The sequence below is a fragment of the Moschus berezovskii genome, chromosome 11 (genome assembly GCF_049115385.1).
Source record: "Moschus berezovskii isolate FMDL1 chromosome 11, NW_MosBer_1.0, whole genome shotgun sequence".
Classification (NCBI taxonomy): domain Eukaryota; kingdom Metazoa; phylum Chordata; class Mammalia; order Artiodactyla; family Moschidae; genus Moschus; species Moschus berezovskii.
This window is the reverse complement of record NC_142470.1, coordinates 99,405,013-99,424,197: the sequence shown is the minus strand read 5'-3', so window position 1 is coordinate 99,424,197 and position 19,185 is coordinate 99,405,013. Positions and strand designations below refer to the sequence as shown.

Here is a 19,185-nt window from a genome sequence, read left to right as displayed (position 1 = left end):
CTGTAACAGGAGGCTCTTCCTATGAATCCACTAAAGATGAATTCTTACCTGCATTTTAAAAAGGACCCTCTACCTAAAGTTGGGCTTCCCAGGTGACTCAGTGGTAAAGAACCCACCTGCCAAAATAGGAGATGCGAGTTGGATCCCTGGGTCGGGAAGATCCCCTGGAGGAGGAAATGGCAACCAGCTCCAGTATTCTTCCCTGGGAAATCCATGGACAGAGGAGCCTGGCGGGCTACAATCCATGGGGTCACAAAAGAGTTGGACGGGACTGAGCAACAGCACACACGCAAGTGTATGTATACATACATATATACACCAGTTATACACACCACCTGTATACATACATATGCACATAGTGTGTGTGTCTATGTACCTATCCTGTGGATCCTATAAGAGCAACAGCAACAGCAACAAGCGAAGTAAGGATCTGGAGAGGGCAGGGTAGGTGGGCCAGGATAGGGGGTGGGGGGGTAGGTGGGTGGTCTGGGTCTTCAGGGCATGGCCTTTGTAACATCTTCCTCAATCCTGGACTTTCAAACAGCTGTTAAGAAGTATTGAGGGCCTTCTGAATGCTAGGCAATTGTCCCCTTTTACATGTTTTTTCCTGAATGTTTAATTTCCTCAGCAAAGCTACCTGACCATCAAGACAAGATCCTGACCTCAAATCACCTACAAGATTTCACAGCATGGCCAGTGACTCCTCCTGCCCTTCTGCATGAGGCATTCCAGCTCACTCAGGGTAACCCCAAATTAACTTGCTACTTCTGCCTTCATATAGTAGTACAGTGTTTTTTAATAAAGAAAAACTGGTCAGGTTTGCCACAGAAGAGATGAGTTGTAAAGTAAGGGCCAAATTCTTGGGCAGTCTCCAAACACCTGGCCACCACAAATGATTACTTTAATGTATTTCTAATGAGAACTGGGCTCAGGCCAAGATGAAGATGCTTAACCCATTAAGGAAAATTTCCTCGAGTTTTCTTAAAGGATCACAAAATTTTAATATTAGCATGAAGGAATAAGCCATAATGTTTTGTGTAAGAACACAAAGGTTAGCTGCAAATCAGGCCTGGAAAGTTTTTAAACACTGATCTCTGTGCTTTTAAAACTTGTCCACTGGATCTGCCTGAAGGGACCCCAGGCAAACCCCTGTTGCTGGAGGGTTAGGCAGAGGCTGAAGTGTCCTGGGAGGCTGCAGTGGAGGGCAAGCTGCCTCCAGGACCAAAGGGCTGAGGCTCACCGTCGAGTGGAAGAGAAAAAGCAGAGGACGGATCCGCAGGTGAGGGTTCCCACCACACCTGTCCCCCCAGGTCTTTGTAAAATGTGCACAGAAAATGTGCACTCTGGAGTTCAGAGTCCAGGAGGGGCCTAACTGCAGAGGCAAGCCCTCACCGGGTTAACAATTACTCAGAGCCGAGATAGCTCTGGCCCCATGACTTCCTTTCTGTTTACCAACCATAATTTATCGAGCACCTACTAAGTGCCAGGCTCCATGCCACATGCACATTCTCTTAATGCGTTGCATGTATCTTTTCTCATATTTCCCCGGTTTTGATTGAGGAAATTGAGGGTCAGAATGTCCAGTGAATGTCCAGGGCTCCCAGTTAGAAGGGGCAGGGTCAGGGTTTGAACCCACAACTCCATCCCCCAACTCCCACCATAGAGCAGCTCTGCCCCTGTTAAGAGTAGAACCCGGCCTGGGAGGGCCATACACCAGACAGGACGCTTCAGTGACCGCGGAGGCAGCAGGGCTGACAGAAATGGAAGGAAAAAGAAAAGGAAGCAGCTGTCCAGCTCTTCCTTCCTATCCGACCATAAGGCTGGAGCTTCCTGCTGACCAACAGAGAAGGGAGGCCAGAGGAGGGGCAGTGGGCTCGGCGACCCCTCCAGCCGTGAGCCCCGGGCTGGGCTGTCGGCTCACACCCCGGTGTACCCTCACACACGTTCTCCCTGGGTCTCCACCTGCCACCACTGTCCCCACGGCTGCCTGCCCTCCCCGGGCACTTGCTCAAGGATGGAACCCTGATCCGACAGGTTGGGACCCCTGAACTCAATAAGGCCTATGTGCATGAAGAAGAAAACCCTGCAGCCAGCTAGGGCCTGGGGGAGGGGGGCGGTTTGATGGTCACCCGAAGCCTTTGGCGGGAGTGATGGCAGGTGCGAGCAACCAGAGGTGGCAGCTTCTGTTTTGAAAGCCACCTCTTAAAACACAGAAGGCGGGCAGAGGAGAAACCAACTTCTATAGCACCTGCGTCCCAGGGCAGAACGGCGGCGAGGAATCCCCGCCTCCCATCACACACCCCTGCCCGGTCTCCCAGTTCAGGCCAGACAGTCGGGCCCGAATGTGGCCCGGAATTTGCTTTCTCAAATCCCAGGAGCTCCAGGAAATGTCAACCACAGCGACGAAACGATCGCACGCTCGGGTGGAGGGGCAGGGGGCTCGGGGCGCCGTCCTACTGGGCTCCTCCCCGCAGAACAGCTCACTCAAACCCAGACGAGGTCTCGGGTCTTCCCAGCCCCGAACACGCGCACGCCGCACACCCGCCGAGTCCCCGCGCCGCGCGCCCACCCCGCGCTCGGCCGCAGTCCCCTCCTCGCCACCTGCCCGCGAGCACCTGCTCGCACCCGCCGCCCCCTCACCCCCTTCACGCCCCCGCGCCGACCCTGGGCCCGCCCGCCCCGCGCTCACCGGCCGCGCTCCGGCCGCTCCGGGCCCCGCGCCCCGGGCCGCGCGCTCAGGAGCCCCGGCCCCGGCCCCGGCTTCGGCTCCGGCCCGGCCCGGCCCCGCCGCTTCCCGTCACGTGGGTGGCCGGGGGCGGGAGCGCCGGTCCCCGCCCGGCCTGCGCCCCGCGTCGGCTGCAGACCCCGCCCTGGGCCGGGCCGCAGGAGGGGGCGCCCCTCCGGCCTCGGATGCCTCGGGTTTGGGGGGCCCGGAGCGCCTGCCTCGGGGCTCGCGGGGGGCGGTGGGCGGGGAGACGCGCCGATCTCCGAGGCGCACGAGCCGAGCCTCCCGGGCCCTGGGCGGGGTCGGTAACGCGGCAAGGCTGCAGCTGTCGGGGCCGCGCTTTCTCCTCCCCCCGGCCTGCTGGACACGCTCGCCGCCCTATTTCTAGCACCGCGACGGCGCTGGGCAGTGTACTTGCTGAACGAACAAGTGAATCCAGCCATCCCTCCATCCTGGGAAAGGCTGGACCGCATGGCCACCTGACGTAGTTGGACTGAGTGGATGGCGGCTGTTGGCCTCCGTAGGGCTGAAATGGACTGCCGGGCACGAGCCCCCCCGCCGCCCGCCCCAGGCCCACAGCTAACCCCGAGCCCCAGGGGCGGTGAATTCGCAGGGTGTCCTTAATGAAGCAAGGAGTCCTGGATTCTTTACCCACTCCTTCAGGAGAGCCCATTGATAGCTATCCCTTTGGGTCAAGCTACAGCGCAGTCCTAGGTTAGGATGAATCCATGGGCCTCTCTTCAACATATAGTCAAACTCCAGTTCCACAGAGAAAAAGATTAGAAAATTCCCTCTAGGGCCGTCAGTGCGCAATTATCAGCATATAAAAAGCCCAATTTTCTCAATGATTTTCCTGACTTTAAGAGGTCCCCAAGACCTCAGCTTTCCTCCAGCCCCTGGAGCATATAAAATAAAGATGCCATCCCCAATCTAGAGGCAGATACCAGCTACTACTCTGCAGCCTTCTGTTTCAAAGGGAGAAAAACAAATAACCCCCCCCTCCCAAAGTCAAATGAAGCAAATAATCAGGAATTAATTTTCTGTGACCTCTTACGTCCTTCCCTTCTGGCTACACACGTCCCACCAGCCCCAGACAGAGTTTTGGTCCTGACCCTGCGGATCCAGCATCACTGGCCCAACCTCCAGGTGGATAAGGGGTTTTCAGAGTTACAGCTACCTGTGTTTCAAGGGCAAGTGCAGGTCTGGTGGAGCCAGCTCCCTGGCATCCAGCTCCTGAATTTTCATCCATCTCATTTTGCCCAGACCCATGGAGAATGTGTGACTGGTCACCAGCTCATCACTGACCCACCTGGCCTAGAATCCACTCTGCCTTGTCATTTCAGCGCTCTGCCATGCCCTGGCATAAGACGAGGTAGAGGTGACACCTACTGACTGCCAGCCAGACACAAGGCTAAGGGGCCTACCGTGGTGACTGGCCTCATTTAGGCAATATCCTTATGAAGCAGGCACTACTGATTTCTACACTGGACACAGGAATTAACAGACACAAAGTGGAAGACTGCCCCTAAATTCCGCAGAGTAAGAACAGAGCAAGGTAAGAACTCAACAACACGGTGACACTTTTTATACATAAAATTAAGTTCTGTTGGTTGAAACAGTTTATGGAACGTCTGTGTTCTGCTTTAAACAATCTAGGAGTGAAAATGTGTTAACACAAGAGGAGCAAAAGAAGATAATTCAGAAATAGTTATTTCCTTTTTGAAAAAATTTTTCATAATATTCTTAAAATGGTACACTCCACACGGGCACGTTATTCCATTTACAAACCTTCCTGAAGTTTTTGAGTCTGGCAGCTGTATGTAATCCATAAACATGCAAAGATACGCACCTGGCTAATTCTATACTCCTCATGTTGTTTTGATTCGTCATATTTAAGAATATCAAAATAAACTTTTCAAAGGAATTATCAATTAACTTCATTTATGATATTTATTTACTTTTGGCTGTGCTGGGTCTTCCTTGCTGCACAAAGGCTTTCTCTGGTTGCAGCAAGCAGAGGCTATTCTCTAGTTGTGGTGTGTGAGCTTCTCATCGTGGTGGCTTCTCTTGTGAAGCACCAGCTCTGAGCTCATGGGCTTCAGTAATTGCAGCACAAGGGCTCAGTAGCTGCATCCCACAGGCTCTGGAGTGTGGGCTTGGTAGCTGTGTAAAAAAGGCTTTAGTTGCCTACAGCATGTGGCATCTTTCCAGACCAAGGATCAAACCCGTGTACCCTGCATTGGCAGGCAGATTCCCATCCACTGTACCACCAGGGAAGTCATTTATTATCCTTAATAAATATCCCTTTGGTCCATACTAAACAAGTTATTCTATAGAGTGTGAAAAAGATGGCCTAAAACATTAATGAAGATTAAGCATTGAATAGATACAACTGAATTCTTAGTATTATACTGCTAATAAGAGAAATCAACACCCCAGGTTCTCATTATATATCTTGTTCATGATTCATTCATTCAGTAGACACTGAATACTTACTAAGCGTATGCAATGTGTTGCTAGGGCCAAGGCAGGGGGTCGGGGTGGGGTGGTGGGCTCTGTTCCAGAGGAGCTCATAACCAGTGAGGTGACAACACCAAGCAGGGCAGTGTTTGTTGGTTTTCCTCAGCTTTGTTCTTGTCAACTACAGGCCCCAAATAAAAATGTTAATGAAAACCTCATGATCTCTGAGGAAGGGGAAATTCTCATAATAAAACCTGAGCACTTTCAGTTACTATATAATACAGATAATACTGTTGTAGCAGGAATGAACTTCAGTCTACAAACTCAAATGTGGAACAAATGGAATTTTTTTTTCTGTAACTGAACTTTATTTCTACTTTAAGCCCCACTCAGCTGCCAGAGACAATAATCTTGTCACGGGAGGCCAGTGCTCTTCCTCAGGGTTGTGTCTGGTTAGGGAATGTGTAAGGTGCCAGGATGAGGAGAAGCAGGAGATGTCTGGTCCTCACATCTCTGGTCCTGAACGAATTCAGAGGCGCTCTTTGTCCACTCTGGGGTTTGGTTTTCAGTCTTGTGGTTTAGGTGCTGACAAGCCTGGCTTGAAGCCTCCAATCACAGTGTCTGCCTGGCTCGCAGGTCAGATGCCTGTAGCTTCCTTGCTTCGATGTGGCAGAAGTCTCTTTCAGGTGGCCCTTCTGCCTGTACACATTCGAAACATCACCTCAAAAATTGTTAGAAAGGCAAATTATCCCCCATCCTACTTCTGCATCAGAAACTCTGATTAAAACACAGCAGACCGCCTGTTTTCAGCAGCTCCTCTCTCTAAGGCTCTTTCTAGGATGGAATGAGGGCAGGCATTACCAAAGACCCTGTCTCTCCTTTCCCTTGAGTGGGGAGGGTGCTGGAATCTTATTCTGCCCTGGGGACACTCCTCCTATCCTGAAACGTTTGTTTCAGAGGCACCAAGAGTTATCTTAAATGATTTAGTTTCAACCAGGGAAGTACTTCTAGTTTTAAACTGGAAAATACGAGAAGGAAAAAAATAAAAAGCACAGGTCTTACCTGCCATAAAACGTTTTTGCTGATGAAGAGTTTGAGACATCAGGTTAAGTCTTGAAAACCAAAGGCGGTGGCGGGGTGGGGGGGGGACCAAGAACCGGTAGCCACATTTCCAGGTAGCTAGAGGTAACAGGTGGAGAAGGCAACGGCAACCCACTCCAGTACTCTTGCCTGGAGAATCCCATGGACGGAGGAGCCTCGTAGGCTACAGTCCATGGGGTCGCTAAGAGTAGGACACGACTGAGCAACTTCACTTTTCACTTTCGTGCATTGGAGAAGGAAATGGCAACCCACTCCAGTATTCTTGCCTGGAGAATCCCAGGGACAGGGGAGCCTGGTGGGCTGCCGTCTATGGGGTCGCACAGAGTCGGACACGACTGAAGCGACTCAGCAGCAGCAGAGGTAACAGGGGAGGGATTTGCCCTACTTCGACCCATCTTCACAACGGTGTGAAGGGCGTTATTCCCATTTCACAGCTGCGAAAACTAAACAAACGCGCGGCTGTGTCCCGGCACTTCTCGGTTGCCCTTACTTTCATGTGGGAGTAGGTTAAGCAACAGTTAGAACTGGACATGGAACAACAGACTGGTTCCAAGTAGGAAAAGGTGTACGTCAAGGTTGTATATTGTCACCTTGCTTATTTAACTTATATGCAGAGTACATCATGAGGAACGCTGGGCTGGAAGAAGCACAAGCTGGAATCAAGATTGCTGGGAGAAATATCAATAACCTCAGATATGCAGATGACACTACCCTTATGGCAGAAAGTGAAGAGGAACTCAAAAGCCTCTTGATGAAAGTGAAAGAGGAGAGTGAGAAGGTTGGCTTGAAGCTCAACATTCAGAAAACAAAGATCATGGCATCTGGTCCCATCACTTCATGGGAAATAGATGGAAAAACAGTGGAAACAGTGTCAGACTTTATTTTTTTGGGCTCCAAAATCACTGCAGATGCTGATTGCAGCCATGAAATTAAAAGACGCTTGCTCCTTGGAAGGAAAGTTATGACCAACCTTGATAGTATATTAAGAAGCAGAGACATTACTTTGCCAACCAAGGTCCGTCTAGTCAAGGCAATGGTTTTTCCCGTGGTCATGTATGGATGTGAGAGTTGGACTGTGAAGAAAGCTGATCGCCGAAGAATCGATGCTTTTGAACTGTGGTGTTGGAGAAGACTCTTGAGAGTCCCTTATACTGCAAGGAGATCCAACCAGTCCATTCTAAAGGAGATCAATCCTGGGTGTTCATTGGAGGGACTGATGCTAAAGCTGAAACTGCAATACTTTGGCCACCTCATGCGACGAGTTGACTCACTGGAAAAGACTCTGATGCTGGGAAAGTTTGGGGGCGGGAGGAAAAGGGGACGACGGAGAATGAGATGGCTGGATGCCATCACCGACTCTGTGGACATGAGTTTGAGTGTACTCCGGGAGTTGGTGATGGACAGGGAGGCCTGGCGTGCTGTGATTCATGGGGTCGCGGAGAGTCGGACACGACTGAGCGACTGAACTGAACTGAACTGAGTATTATTTCAGGAACAAATACTTGAGTGCCTACTATGTGCCAGGCGCTGGGTTCGAAGGAATTAAAGCCTGTGGCCTTACATCATATTGTATGAAGATTAGGAAACAAACAATAAAAATGTTCAAAAAACAAAACCAAGAAGCTTTCAAACACTGCTCACAATATTTAGACTAAGTTCTATCTGCCTCTTTCGCCGTCTTCCTGCGAGGCTGTCCTTGCACTCCCATTGGTCTCTGTCTCTGACGTCATAGGAGGCGCGACCAGGCGCGACCAATCGTGGCTCGTGAACTTCGCCTTTCCCTCTCTTCCTGTCAGACTGGAAATGCCAGTTTCCTCGGCAGGGAGCTCTTTCACTTCTTTATGCCCCCGGGGATATTCCTTGGTTAGAGCCCGCCCAGCACCCTAGCCTGCCCGCAGAGGCGGGCGCGACGCGCGGCACACACACAGTGACTCCACACCCGAGGCCGCCGCGCCTTCCGTGACGTCACTTCCGGGACGCTTGCTCGCGGGAGACTTGTGGGTAGCCGGCCGGGGTCTCCTGGCGACGATGGCGGGGGATGTGGGCGGTCGCAGCTGCACGGATTCGGAGCTGCTGCTGCACCCGGAGCTGCTGTCCCAGGAGTTCCTTCTCCTCACGCTGGAGCAGGTGCGGCGCGCTGCTGCGGGCGGGCCTGCCTCGGGGAGGCGCTGGGACTTGAGCTCGCCCCGGGTAGTCCTCGGCGGCACCCGACACACCCGCCGCCGCCGTGCCAGCCTCCGGGTCTAGCCGTTCTCAGCCCCGCGCTGACCGGCCGGGTCTCCGCACTCGCCTGTCGAGAGAGACGTCCTCAGAGTTCCAGGGACTCCTGGGAGTTAGGAATACGTTTTTGTGGTTCCGATGGCTCGGAAAGGGGAGTCCAGACAACCCCCGCGGCCTGGGTGTGATCAGAGGCCTTCCAGGAGGGGCTGGGGAAGGTCGTGGAAGAACGGGAACAAGGGGTGGCGGTGCCCGGCCGCCGGCCTGGAGGGCATCGAAGTCGTCCGCTCTCCACAGTCACCGAGTTCAAAGACGGGGAAACTGAGTCCCAGACAGGTGGAGTGACTTCTTTGTTCACACCGCCTTTAGATGGTGCAGCCGGAGACCTCAGGGCTCCTGGCTCTCAAGGCAGCATTTGCTCTTTTTTAGCTGTTGTGGCCTGTGATAGCAGACGAAAAATAAGACCAAAAAAAAAAGTTACTCTAGAGCACCGGGAACTGAGTTCAATTTTTGTGGCAGCCTGGATGGGAGGGGAGTTTGGGGGAGAATGGATCTGTGTATATTTGCGGCTGGGTCCCTTTGCTGTCCACCTGAAACTATCACAACATTGTTAATCGTCCAGCATAAAATAAAAAGGTGTTTTTTTTAAGTGATGAGTTTTGTTTAAAGTGGTGGAGAATTGCTGAAAACTTTGGGGGGCTTTAAGTGGCATGTTTTGTTGTTTTCCTTTTGTTTTTCTCCTGAGTACTCTTCTTTCTCTGGTTTCCTCAAACCTGGTCCCATCACCCCCTACCCCCCACCCCGGTAGAATTTTTTAGAAATAACAATTACCTTTTTTCCCTGTGGTTGTGAAACTTTTTAGGTTCCTCACAATCACCCCAGGGTGTGTGAAAACACAGACTGCACGGTTCAATGCACAGAGTTTCTGATTCAGTAATTTTGAAGTGTGGCCTGAAAAGTGCCATTTTTAACAAGTTCTTGCCGCTGACCCAGAGATCACAGTTTGAGAATCGCTTTGAGGTCTGGGTGGTGAGCTCCAGTTTAATATAGTTTCCTGAGTAGGGAAACTTGGGGAAGAACATATGGGGTGAGAACTCCAGCCCGCCCATCTGCTCATGACAGTAACTCTCTAGATACCTTTCTGACAGGATGGAGTAACTGTTATCATTGTTTGCTTTCTTTTGTCTGGTCTCCCCAGACAGTTCCCAGCTTTCAGTTGCATTCATAGCTTAAGATGCTGCTACTGGAAATAGCCTTTATGCCTCCTGTGTGTGTTGAGCAGCATGGATTGCTGTCCTTGTCATACTGAGGACACATGACTATTGTCTTTAAGAGGAAGCTGGACAGAAGGCTTGAAGAGCTTAGCCCTTCTGAAGTACTGCTTCTTGCACCATCATATAGGATGTTAGGCATGTGTCCAAACATGAAAGTGGTTTTATACTTGTTATTTAAGCACTCATGTCTTACTCTGTTAGATAGGGACTTAAAATGAAGGCTGTTGTTTTGAAATTACTTTTACTTCCTTTTCCACAGAAGAACATAACTGTTGAAACTGACATGAGAGTAACCAAAGACAGTCTGACTGACCTTTATGTTCAGCATGCAATACCGCTGCCTCAGAGAGATCTGCCAAAGAATAGATGGGGGAAAATGATGGAAAAGAAGAGAGAACAGCACGAGGGAAAAAATGAGACAAAAAGGTACTTTTCTGTGGTTCTGGTTATTGTTTTATATGACTGAACAATCTTGCTTTTCTTTTTTTTCCCCAGGTGAACTTAGGTAAAAAAATACTCAGCTTCTGTTGATTGAGCATCAGGCATTGTACTGTAGCGTAAATAAAAGTGACCGAACTCCATGCTCAAATTTGAATTGGGAGACACACAATAAAAAAGTTAAGTCAAATACAGGGAATGCTGCACTGCAGTAAATGCGAAGGAGAAAAGTGAAATGGGAGGAGGGATGACAGGTGTGGGTGAAGTAGCCAGGGACAGCCTCACTGAGAAGTGACATTTCAGTGGAGAGACCTGTGGAAAGTAGAGGGTGTTCTGGGCTGAACACGAGAGCCAGGTCCGGGGTGTGTCCACACCATGGCCAGGAGCAGCCTGGAGGCCATCAAGGCCGAGCAGGGAAGGCGGTGCAGAGGGGTGAGTGCGGGAGGACCGTGGCTCTGCTCTGAGATGAGCAGCCAGCACAGGATTTTGAGCAGAGAGATAATACCATCTGATGTACATTTTAAGAGGTTTACTCTGGCTGCTATACTGAGATGTGGTTTAAGGTTGGGGGAGGGTGACGGAACCAGGCCGGGTGTTGTTCTGTAATCCTGGCAGTAGACAGTGGTGATTCTGGGTGAGATACTGGACTTGGTAAGAAGCATTTGGGGTCTGGTTGTGTTTTGGAGGCAGAGCCAACAAGATTTATTAAAGTAGGAGAAAAAAGTGGAGTCAGATAAGGCCATGAGGTCTGCGAATAAAATAGAAATAAAGAGATGGTTGTATCACTTCCATAAACCCCAGAAAAGTCCAGAAAATTTTAAATTCCAGAAAAATTTTCGTAAAACCACAAGCAGATGAATTTCCTTTTGTACATTTAATTAATCAGCAGTTAGTCAGGACGAAGTATCTTAAGATCTCTAAGTGGCCTCATTATGTATTTTCCTGTGTCTCTTTCATTGCGCATGGGTGCTATTGACTGATCGCTGAATATGTTTTTAGCGCCTCACTGTCCTAGGCAGTGCACTACAGACAGCGGGAGAAGATGGACTGAGAGGCACATCAGCAGCACCTGAGCTCTGAGCTAGTGGTTTAATCTCTAGAGACGGAGAAAGGTTCCTGACTGATGGCTGATTCTTCCCCACTTCTGAGAATAGCGGAAGAATGTAACACCTGTGTCATCTGTGTATAATCTTTTGGCGAACAGATGTGTATACAGTCTCAGTGTTGATCAGAACACAGTCATCTCAGGATGAGCATATTTCTTATAAGCTCCCGAGATGGTGCTGATGCCACTGGTCCCTAGTAGGACTCTCAGTAGCAAAGCTAAAGTGTTTTTCCTAATAACTGGTTGTTCAAGTTCTCTTAACATGTTTAATTGAAAGTCCCCCCACCCCAAGACGTTTGTTTCACTTGAGGTCTAATTAATACTGAACAGATGAATGCTTTTATTATTTATACTTACAATTAAGAGTGGAAATTAGGTTTTCAGAAACTGAATGTCAAGACTTGCCAGTTATAAACTTAAAATTATATAAATGTTAGAGTTAGTTTAGAAAATGCCTGGACTTTAAGGACTTTTAATGAGTGGAGTTGGATGTCCTATCAATTCCTTGTTTGTTAGCTGCCAATATGGTGGTTTAGTGTAGTGTTATAGTTTGTTAGGCTTTCTAAATAATCAGTGATACATGGGCAGGATAACTCTGTCAACAGGATGGTAATTTTTTAAAGTTAAAATTTTTTGTTGTTGTTCAGTCAATGAGTTATATCCAAGTCTCTGCCCATGGACTGCAGCACACCAGGCTTCCCTGTCCTTCACCATCTCCCTGAGTTTGCTCAAACTCATGTCCATTGAGTCAGTGATATCATCGAACCATCTCATCCTCTGTTGTCCCCTTCTCCTGCCCCTGGTCTTTCTCAGCATCAGGGTCTTTTCCAGTGAGTCAGTTCTTTACATGAGGTGGCTAAAGTATTGAAGCTTCAGCTTTAGCATCAGTCCTTCCAGTGAATATTCCGGGTTGATTTCCTTTAGCATTGAGTGGTTTGATCTCCTTGCTGTCCAAGGGACACTCAAGAGTTCTCCAGCATCACAGTTCAAAAGCATCAGTTCTTCAGCACTCAGCCTTATTTATGGTCCAGTTCTCACACTGTTACATGACTACTGGAAAAACCATAGCTTTGCCTATAGGGACTTTTGTTGGCAAAGTGATGTCTTTGCTTTTTAATATGCTGCCTAGCTTTGTCATAGCTTTTCTTCCAAGAAGCAAGAGTCTTTCAATTTCATGGCTGCAGTTACCATCCATAGTGATTTTGGAGCCCAAGAAAATAGTCTATCACTGTTTCCATTGTTTCCCTATCTCTTTGCCATGAAGTGATGGGACTGGATGCCATGATTTTAGTTTTGTGAATGTTGAGTTTTAAGCCAGCTTTTTCACTCTCCTCTTTCGCCCTCATCAAGAGGCTCTTTAGCTCCTCTTCAGTTTCTGCCATTAGAGTGGTATCATCTGCATATCTGAGGTTGTTGATGTTTCTCCCGGCAATCTTGATTCCAGCTTGTGAGTCATCTAGCCTGGCATTTCGCATGTTGCACTCTGCATATAAGTTAAATAAGCAGGGTGACAATATACAGCCTTGATGTACTCCTTTCCCAATTTTGAACCAGTTCATTATTTCATGGCCGGTTCTAACTGTTGCTTCTTGTCTTTTATACAGGTTTCTTAGGAGACAGGTAAGGTGGTGTGGTATTTCCATCTTTTTAAGAGTTTTCCACAGTTTGTTGTGATCCACACAGTCAAAGACTTTAGCTTAGTCAATGAAGCAGAAGTAGATGTTTTTTGGAATTCCCTTGCTTTTACTATGATCCAGCGAATGTTGGCAATTTGATCTCTGGTTCCTCTGCATTTTCTAAATCCAGCTTGTACATCTGGAAGTTCTTAGTTCATGTACTGTTGAAGCCTAGCTTGAAGGATTTTGAGCACTACCTTGCTGGCATGTGAAATGAGGGCAGTTGTGCGGTCATTTAAACATTCTTTGCCTTTCTTTGGGATTGAAATGAAAACTGACCTTTTCCAGTCTTGTGGCCACTGCTGTGTTTTCCAAATTTGCTGGCATATTGAGTGCAACACTTTCAAAGCATTTTCTTTTAGGATTTGACATAGCTCAACTGAAATTCCATCACCTCCACTAGCTTTGTTCGTATAATGCTTCATAAGGCCCACTTGAAGTTTTAGGGTTAGTTGATGGATTGATGCTCTAAAAATAACTATATCTTCTATATACATGAAAGATAACTAAGTTTTTGTTGATAAATTTTGTAAAGTTCAGAGCAGCAGAAAGTTATTTCATTCAGGGTAAACATAGAAAACTTCATTTCCAGTAGTCCTACTTAGTCACATCTTCTTTGGTCATTTTAGCTTTGAGTTCCAGGGAACTGGTTTGCCATTCAAAGAGTACTTTTCATGAATACATCTCTCTGATTTCAGGAGTAGCCCTGCAGATGGGTTGCGGAAAAGACCCCTCATTGTGTTTGACGGAAGTTCAACAAGTACAAGCATAAAAGTGAAGAAGACAGAGAACGGGGATAATGACCGGCTCAGGCTCCCGTCCCAGGCGAGCGCTGCCAGTAATGCCTTTAGAAAATTGTCAAATTCCTCTTCAAGTGTGTCACCCCTAGTTTTGTCTTCCAATTTGCCTACGAACAATAAAATGGAACACAATAATAATGACACTAAACAGAACCATGACTTAACGCATAGGAAAAGCCCTTCAGGCCCTGTGAAGTCGCCGCCTTTGTCACCCGTGGGATCCACTCCCGTGAAGTTAAAGCGAGCTGCTCCCAAGGAAGAGGCCGAGGCCACGGTGAGTGCGGCCTAGTGGTCTCTGTGCCAGCTGCGTGCCTGGGGTCTGCTCTGCAGAAGACGTCTCGTGTGTACATCTCATTCCCTGTGTGTGGCCCTGGGATCCATGATAAGCTAGTGTCTAAAGTGCTCTCAGTTTATTTCTGCTTAAAACATGTAAAGGGAGTGCCTCTTGGGCACTTTTCCTAGATTGTCCTCTTGGAACTAAAGGAGAGAAGTAGTCCTGTGTTAGCAAGACTCAGAATGTTAACTCGGTTGTGCAGGGTTGCACATTTGTTAAGCGGCATTGTAGATACTGACCTTGAATTGGTCTGTTTTTGCACTTAACCTTAAAATCACACCAGAATCTGTAGGGTTTGCCAGTTGCCCCCCCTCCCCCTCGCATGCAGCTGTCTGTAGCAGGATGGAGGTGGTTTGGGAGACTCTGCTCTGTTAGGCTCCACTAGACTTACCATCTGAATGCTTGCATTTCAAACGGCAGATCTGTATAGTTGCCAGAATATATTTTGAGTTTAATTACGAGATTTTACATATATATGTGTGCAGTTTTATAGCATTTACTCTTTGTCTTAGTTCAGTCAGGCTGATATTAACAACAGACACGACTGACTGGGTGGCTCCAACAGTAAACATTCATTTCCTACAGCCCTGGAGACTGGGGTCCACAGTCAAGGCAGATTCAGTGTCTGGTCAGGGCCCACTTCCTGATTCAGAGTCGACTGCTCTCTCTGCGTCCTCTCCTGGCAGAAGGGGCAGGATGCTGTCTGGGGTCTGTTTTATGGGGGCAGGCACTCATCCCCTTCGTGACATAACCGCCTCCCAGAGGCCTTCCTCCAGCACCGCCACCTTGGGGGTCAGGATTCAACACGGGGAGTTTGAGGGACAAAGGTATTCAGTCCACAGCATCCCTGTGTATTCTTCAGCTTTGTTATCATCTTCATGTTCTGTGTCAAAGAGATCAAGACTCTTGAGTAGTTGAGACCTAAATAGCAGACCCCGGAGAGAGAGCTGCAGTGACCTGACCAGCCCACAGTTCTCGTTTCAGTTCATCAGTTCAGGCTCCTTTCAGCCACCCCCTGCAGTGGGTACAGTCGCTGTTCCCATTTCACAGATGAGAAGGAAGAAGCCTCGATAATTTAAACAAACTAGTCTAGGGCTCCAGTCTAGGCGCGTCTGTAGTTGGATTCAGGCCAGCTTGGCCCCAGCACATGCACTTCTAATGACGCCACACTGCTTCTGTCCTCAGCCAGTCACTGCTGGGGGCACGGGGGAGAGGAGAGGTGGAAATGTGAGGGAGGCCCTCGAATATTATGGTCAGTGAGCACTGAGGATTTTTTTTTTTCCCCCAATCTCTTGGAAAGCATTTTTCTACTCAGAAAACTTTTATTCTTTCAGAGGTGTGAATTTTCTTTTAAAACTTGTACTCAGATCTTAGACTGTGAGGTTGGGGTGCGATGGGCCCTGCAGGGAGGAAGCAGGTCTGGAGTGGCTGTCGTTCTCAGCTCCGAGTGTACCGGGGCGGGGGGGGTGGCTTCCAGAAAACCCCGCTGGGGTCAGGATTGCATCCCCGCATCTCCTGAGGGTGCTGACTGAGTTGGCTCTGGGGTGAGGCCCAAGCCTGGGCATGTTCTCTGTGCCCCGGGCCAGTCTGTCCAACAAACGTCTGAGAACCGCATCTGTAAACACAGGACCAGGAGGTGGCTTTCTTTCCTGCCGCCTCCAGTTCCTCCACCAGGCGGCAGCAGTGCACCACCATTCCTGTATCAGGGATCAGTCTTGGTGTAAAATACGCCTTTGGGGTATTCTCTGACGTTTCTCAAGTGTGCACTGACTTCTGCCCCTGTGTTTTCAGATTAACCTGAAGCCCCCCGAAGCCAAGAGGAAGATACAGCATGTGACGTGGCCGTGAAGGAGACCTCCCAGAAATGTAAACGTAACTAACGGTAGTTTTTCAGGCAAGCTCACATATATTGACGGCATTTACAGAGGTCTTGATTATTGTGGAATATTCTTAAGAGGTTTAAATTAGGTTAAAAAATAAAGTCCTTTTCTTTTCCTTTCTCCCTCCTTTCCTTCCTGTGGGGGAGGGGGAAATCTTGCCTTTCATGCTTTGATTAGGAAGGGATTTCTTTTTAAACAAGTGGTTTAGTAAAGTCATTTATATTGGCCCTAGTCACATAATTAGCTGCAAGTCTGGTATAAAACATTTGATGAATTTTAAGAATTATGCTCAATTGTTTTGGTCTTTGGGGAAATTTGAGGGTTTTTTAAACTCAAATACTTTAGAAATTCACGATTTTTATTTATTTTCCCAAGCAAAAGAATATAGCAGTTCGTCACAGTATTTTAGTGAATACTGCCAGACTCCTCTTCAGGGTTCCCCACGGAGAGTGTGTTTGTAGTGCTGCCAGTTACCTGCTCAGAATACTCAGGTAACGCTGCTGTCTTTGACGCTCGTGTTGCCTCTTTTCATAGAAACCAAAAGGCAACCCAGTGCTTGTTACTGCCCCTTCTTCCCTTTAATTGTGAGTTGATTTATGGAGAGTAGACTGCCCAGCCCTTGGATGTTCCTGTCATGTAGTCCTGGCAGCTCTGACCTCCCTCTCAGCCAGGAACCACTCCCTCCTGGGAGCATAATCTTTTCCAAGTGAAACTGACTCTAAGCTCTTGAGGGGAGTGATCCTGTTGGAGGTGGTGCCTGACGGCAGGAGACTCAGGATAGGAAGAGGGTGTAGAAGGCCAGAGCCTGAGGATCCAGGAAGCCTGGGAGACAGCCAGGGGGGCTCAGTGCCACGTGCAGTTGGCAGGAGAGGGGCCGCCAAGTCTAGGGGTCACTAGGAGCAGCGCGGGGCAGTGGGGGTGCCGTGGAGGCACCAGAGGTTTCGTGGTGTGTGAAGTGACGTCACTCCAGTCCGCTAATAGAAGTCAGCGAGGAGACTCGCAAGCCTCGTGTTCATGAGTTCCCAGGTCCACTTTCTGCCGTGTGTTTCTGACCAAGGTCAAGGGTACTTCACATTCTTCCCTTGTATGAGTGACCCTCAGATTGGAGTTTTCCTTCCTAGAGCAGTTCATCCCTTTGTTGATTTGTTAAAACAAGCATTTTAGCTCTTGAATCACCTTATAAAACATTCATTCAGCCTTGAAGATAGGTACTATACCCAAACTTTAACCCTACATTTTTCAGCCTTTCTGCCTTTGTCCAGACTATAAATCTGTACACATAAGACAAAACTGATAGACACTAGTGCTGTCAGTTGTTAATGTTACGGTAAATTGTTAAACATGCTGTGTGATCTGCAGGGCTGACATCTGGGTATGTTAAAGGACAGCCGTAACCCTATACATACTGTGTGTTAAGGGAGAGAGTGAAAGTGCAGATTTTAGGGTAGGATGACAGATTATGTTTTATGTTCTGCCGTCTCCTCTCCCATCTGCATCTCTCTCCTAGTTAAGAGAGAGTTAGCCATTTGACAGTTTTACGTCAGTGGAAACTTGTTTTTAGTTACTCAATAAAAATAATTTTTAATTTGTATATTTAAGTTACAGAGTAGGTTGGTAATAACAGCTGAACTGTGTAACATTGTTGCTTCAAATTGAAGTTTATATTATGAACATTCAGCGTCAGTGCTCATATAGCAGCATATTATTGAGCTGTTTTGAGTTTGAAGAGTTGGAGAAGCCTCGGCCAGGTACTGCGGGTCGTGTTCGCCAAATCCAAGCACAGGGTGGACACAGCTTCACAGGCGATGACAGCAGTCCCAGGGGTCGCCTTATGGGCTTGTCTCCAGGCCTTGAGCTGAGCAGCACTCATGTGGATGACCTCTCGCTCCTTGACGTGCAGCCGTCTGGTGGCTTGTATGGAATGAGTGGAGAGCAGGTGGTTAAGTCAGGTGGCTCCCGGTGTAGGCACATGTCTACTTCCTAGGCACGTGGGCGCCTGTGCTTCTCCCTCTTTGCTCCCTGTTTTCCCTTTTCTTACTTTCCTCTCCCACAGTTCTACTTTCTCTGCTCCTTCTCCTTCACCCTGTAGATCCTGAACTCCAGGCTTACATTTATTTGCAAGTCGGATTGCTTGGCCAGAGCTAGGTGAGCTCTGTCCTTGAGGACCACAGACACTGGTGCAGGGGTCTGAGAAGGTCTGTCGCCCAGTGGCTGAGGAGGCGGACAGTTCACCAGAATCGCTTAGGGCAGCGAACAGGCACTTTGCAAATACCACTATGAGGCCATCATATCTCTACTAGTATTAAAATTCTTCAGAATTGTAATTATTATTTGAAATAGCATTTTGGTTGACTTAAGTTTTGAGAGATGATTCTAAAACTGATCTAGAGACTCATTCGATAGCAACGACCTTCTAAAAACTTCCATTAAGTGGAACTGCCCGTAGGTGAAATCATAGGTCTGTTGGAGCATCCTTTCTCTGTTGACTGCTGTGGACTCGTCATCCTTAGAGGCTCCAGAATGGCCGTGATGTTTTAAGTGTGCTTTTATTAAATACTTGTTTTGTAATTCGGTACAGAGAGTTTAACCTTGTAATGTACATTTTTGTATGTCAACAGTCTTTTAAGTAGCCTTATCCTTATTTAAATAAAAGGAGTCAAATTACTGAGTAGGTCTGTCATTCATAACAAAAATAAAATGTAAAAACATGTAGTGATTTGTTCTTTTTTTTAACTATATAGAAACTTGTTTATTCCTTATCGAACAACCTTCTGTACCTGGATTGACTTCTCAGTAGTCTGGCTGCATCTTGGACCCGCATGAGGGGCTGAGTGGGGGTCCTTGGGGTGTCCGCTGGTGGCCCCTGTGCTTCCAGGGCTAGAGCCACCAGCCCCCATGTGTGTCCTCAGTCAGCTCTCCTGGCAAACGTGGACTGACCAGAGGTTCAGCTGAGGGGTGATTTGTGTCTGGAGTAATTTTGAAAAAGTTATTTTTTTGCTGATGTTTTACTGTTGGAAACTGAAGCTCTAAATTAACTAATGAATTTGGAAAAGCCTCAGGTGACTTTCTTCCTTGAACTTAAATGTAGATCTTTTTTTTTTTGTCTGGACAGAAGAGATCAAAAAAATCTCATTTCCATTTAGATCAGTTTTACCAAAGTGCCTTTTGCTGACTG

At 48.1% G+C, this 19,185-nt stretch overlaps 2 protein-coding genes across 5 annotated transcripts in view; one reads left to right on the top strand and one right to left on the bottom strand.

Moving 5' to 3' along the window:
- TGFBRAP1 (transforming growth factor beta receptor associated protein 1) overlaps nucleotides 1–2,791 on the bottom strand; it is a 32,294-nt gene extending 29,503 nt beyond the window's left edge. For all 4 annotated transcript variants that reach the window (XR_016038627.1, XM_088841591.1, XM_055399608.2 and 1 more), the window contains exon 1: nucleotides 2,690–2,791. The gene's annotated coding sequence lies outside the window, so the exon portion shown is untranslated. The remainder of the gene's footprint in view (nucleotides 1–2,689) is intronic.
- Nucleotides 2,792–8,083: 5,292 nt separating this feature from the next.
- TSLIG2 (tRNA splicing ligase complex subunit 2) lies at nucleotides 8,084–18,722 on the top strand. The gene is made up of 4 exons (XM_055399343.2): nucleotides 8,084–8,413; nucleotides 10,037–10,203; nucleotides 13,695–14,070; nucleotides 15,922–18,722. The coding sequence occupies exons 1-4, from the start codon at nucleotides 8,315–8,317 to the stop codon at nucleotides 15,976–15,978; spliced, it is 699 nt and encodes a 232-aa protein (XP_055255318.1). The 5' UTR covers nucleotides 8,084–8,314; the 3' UTR covers nucleotides 15,979–18,722.
- Nucleotides 18,723–19,185: the final 463 nt, after the last annotated feature.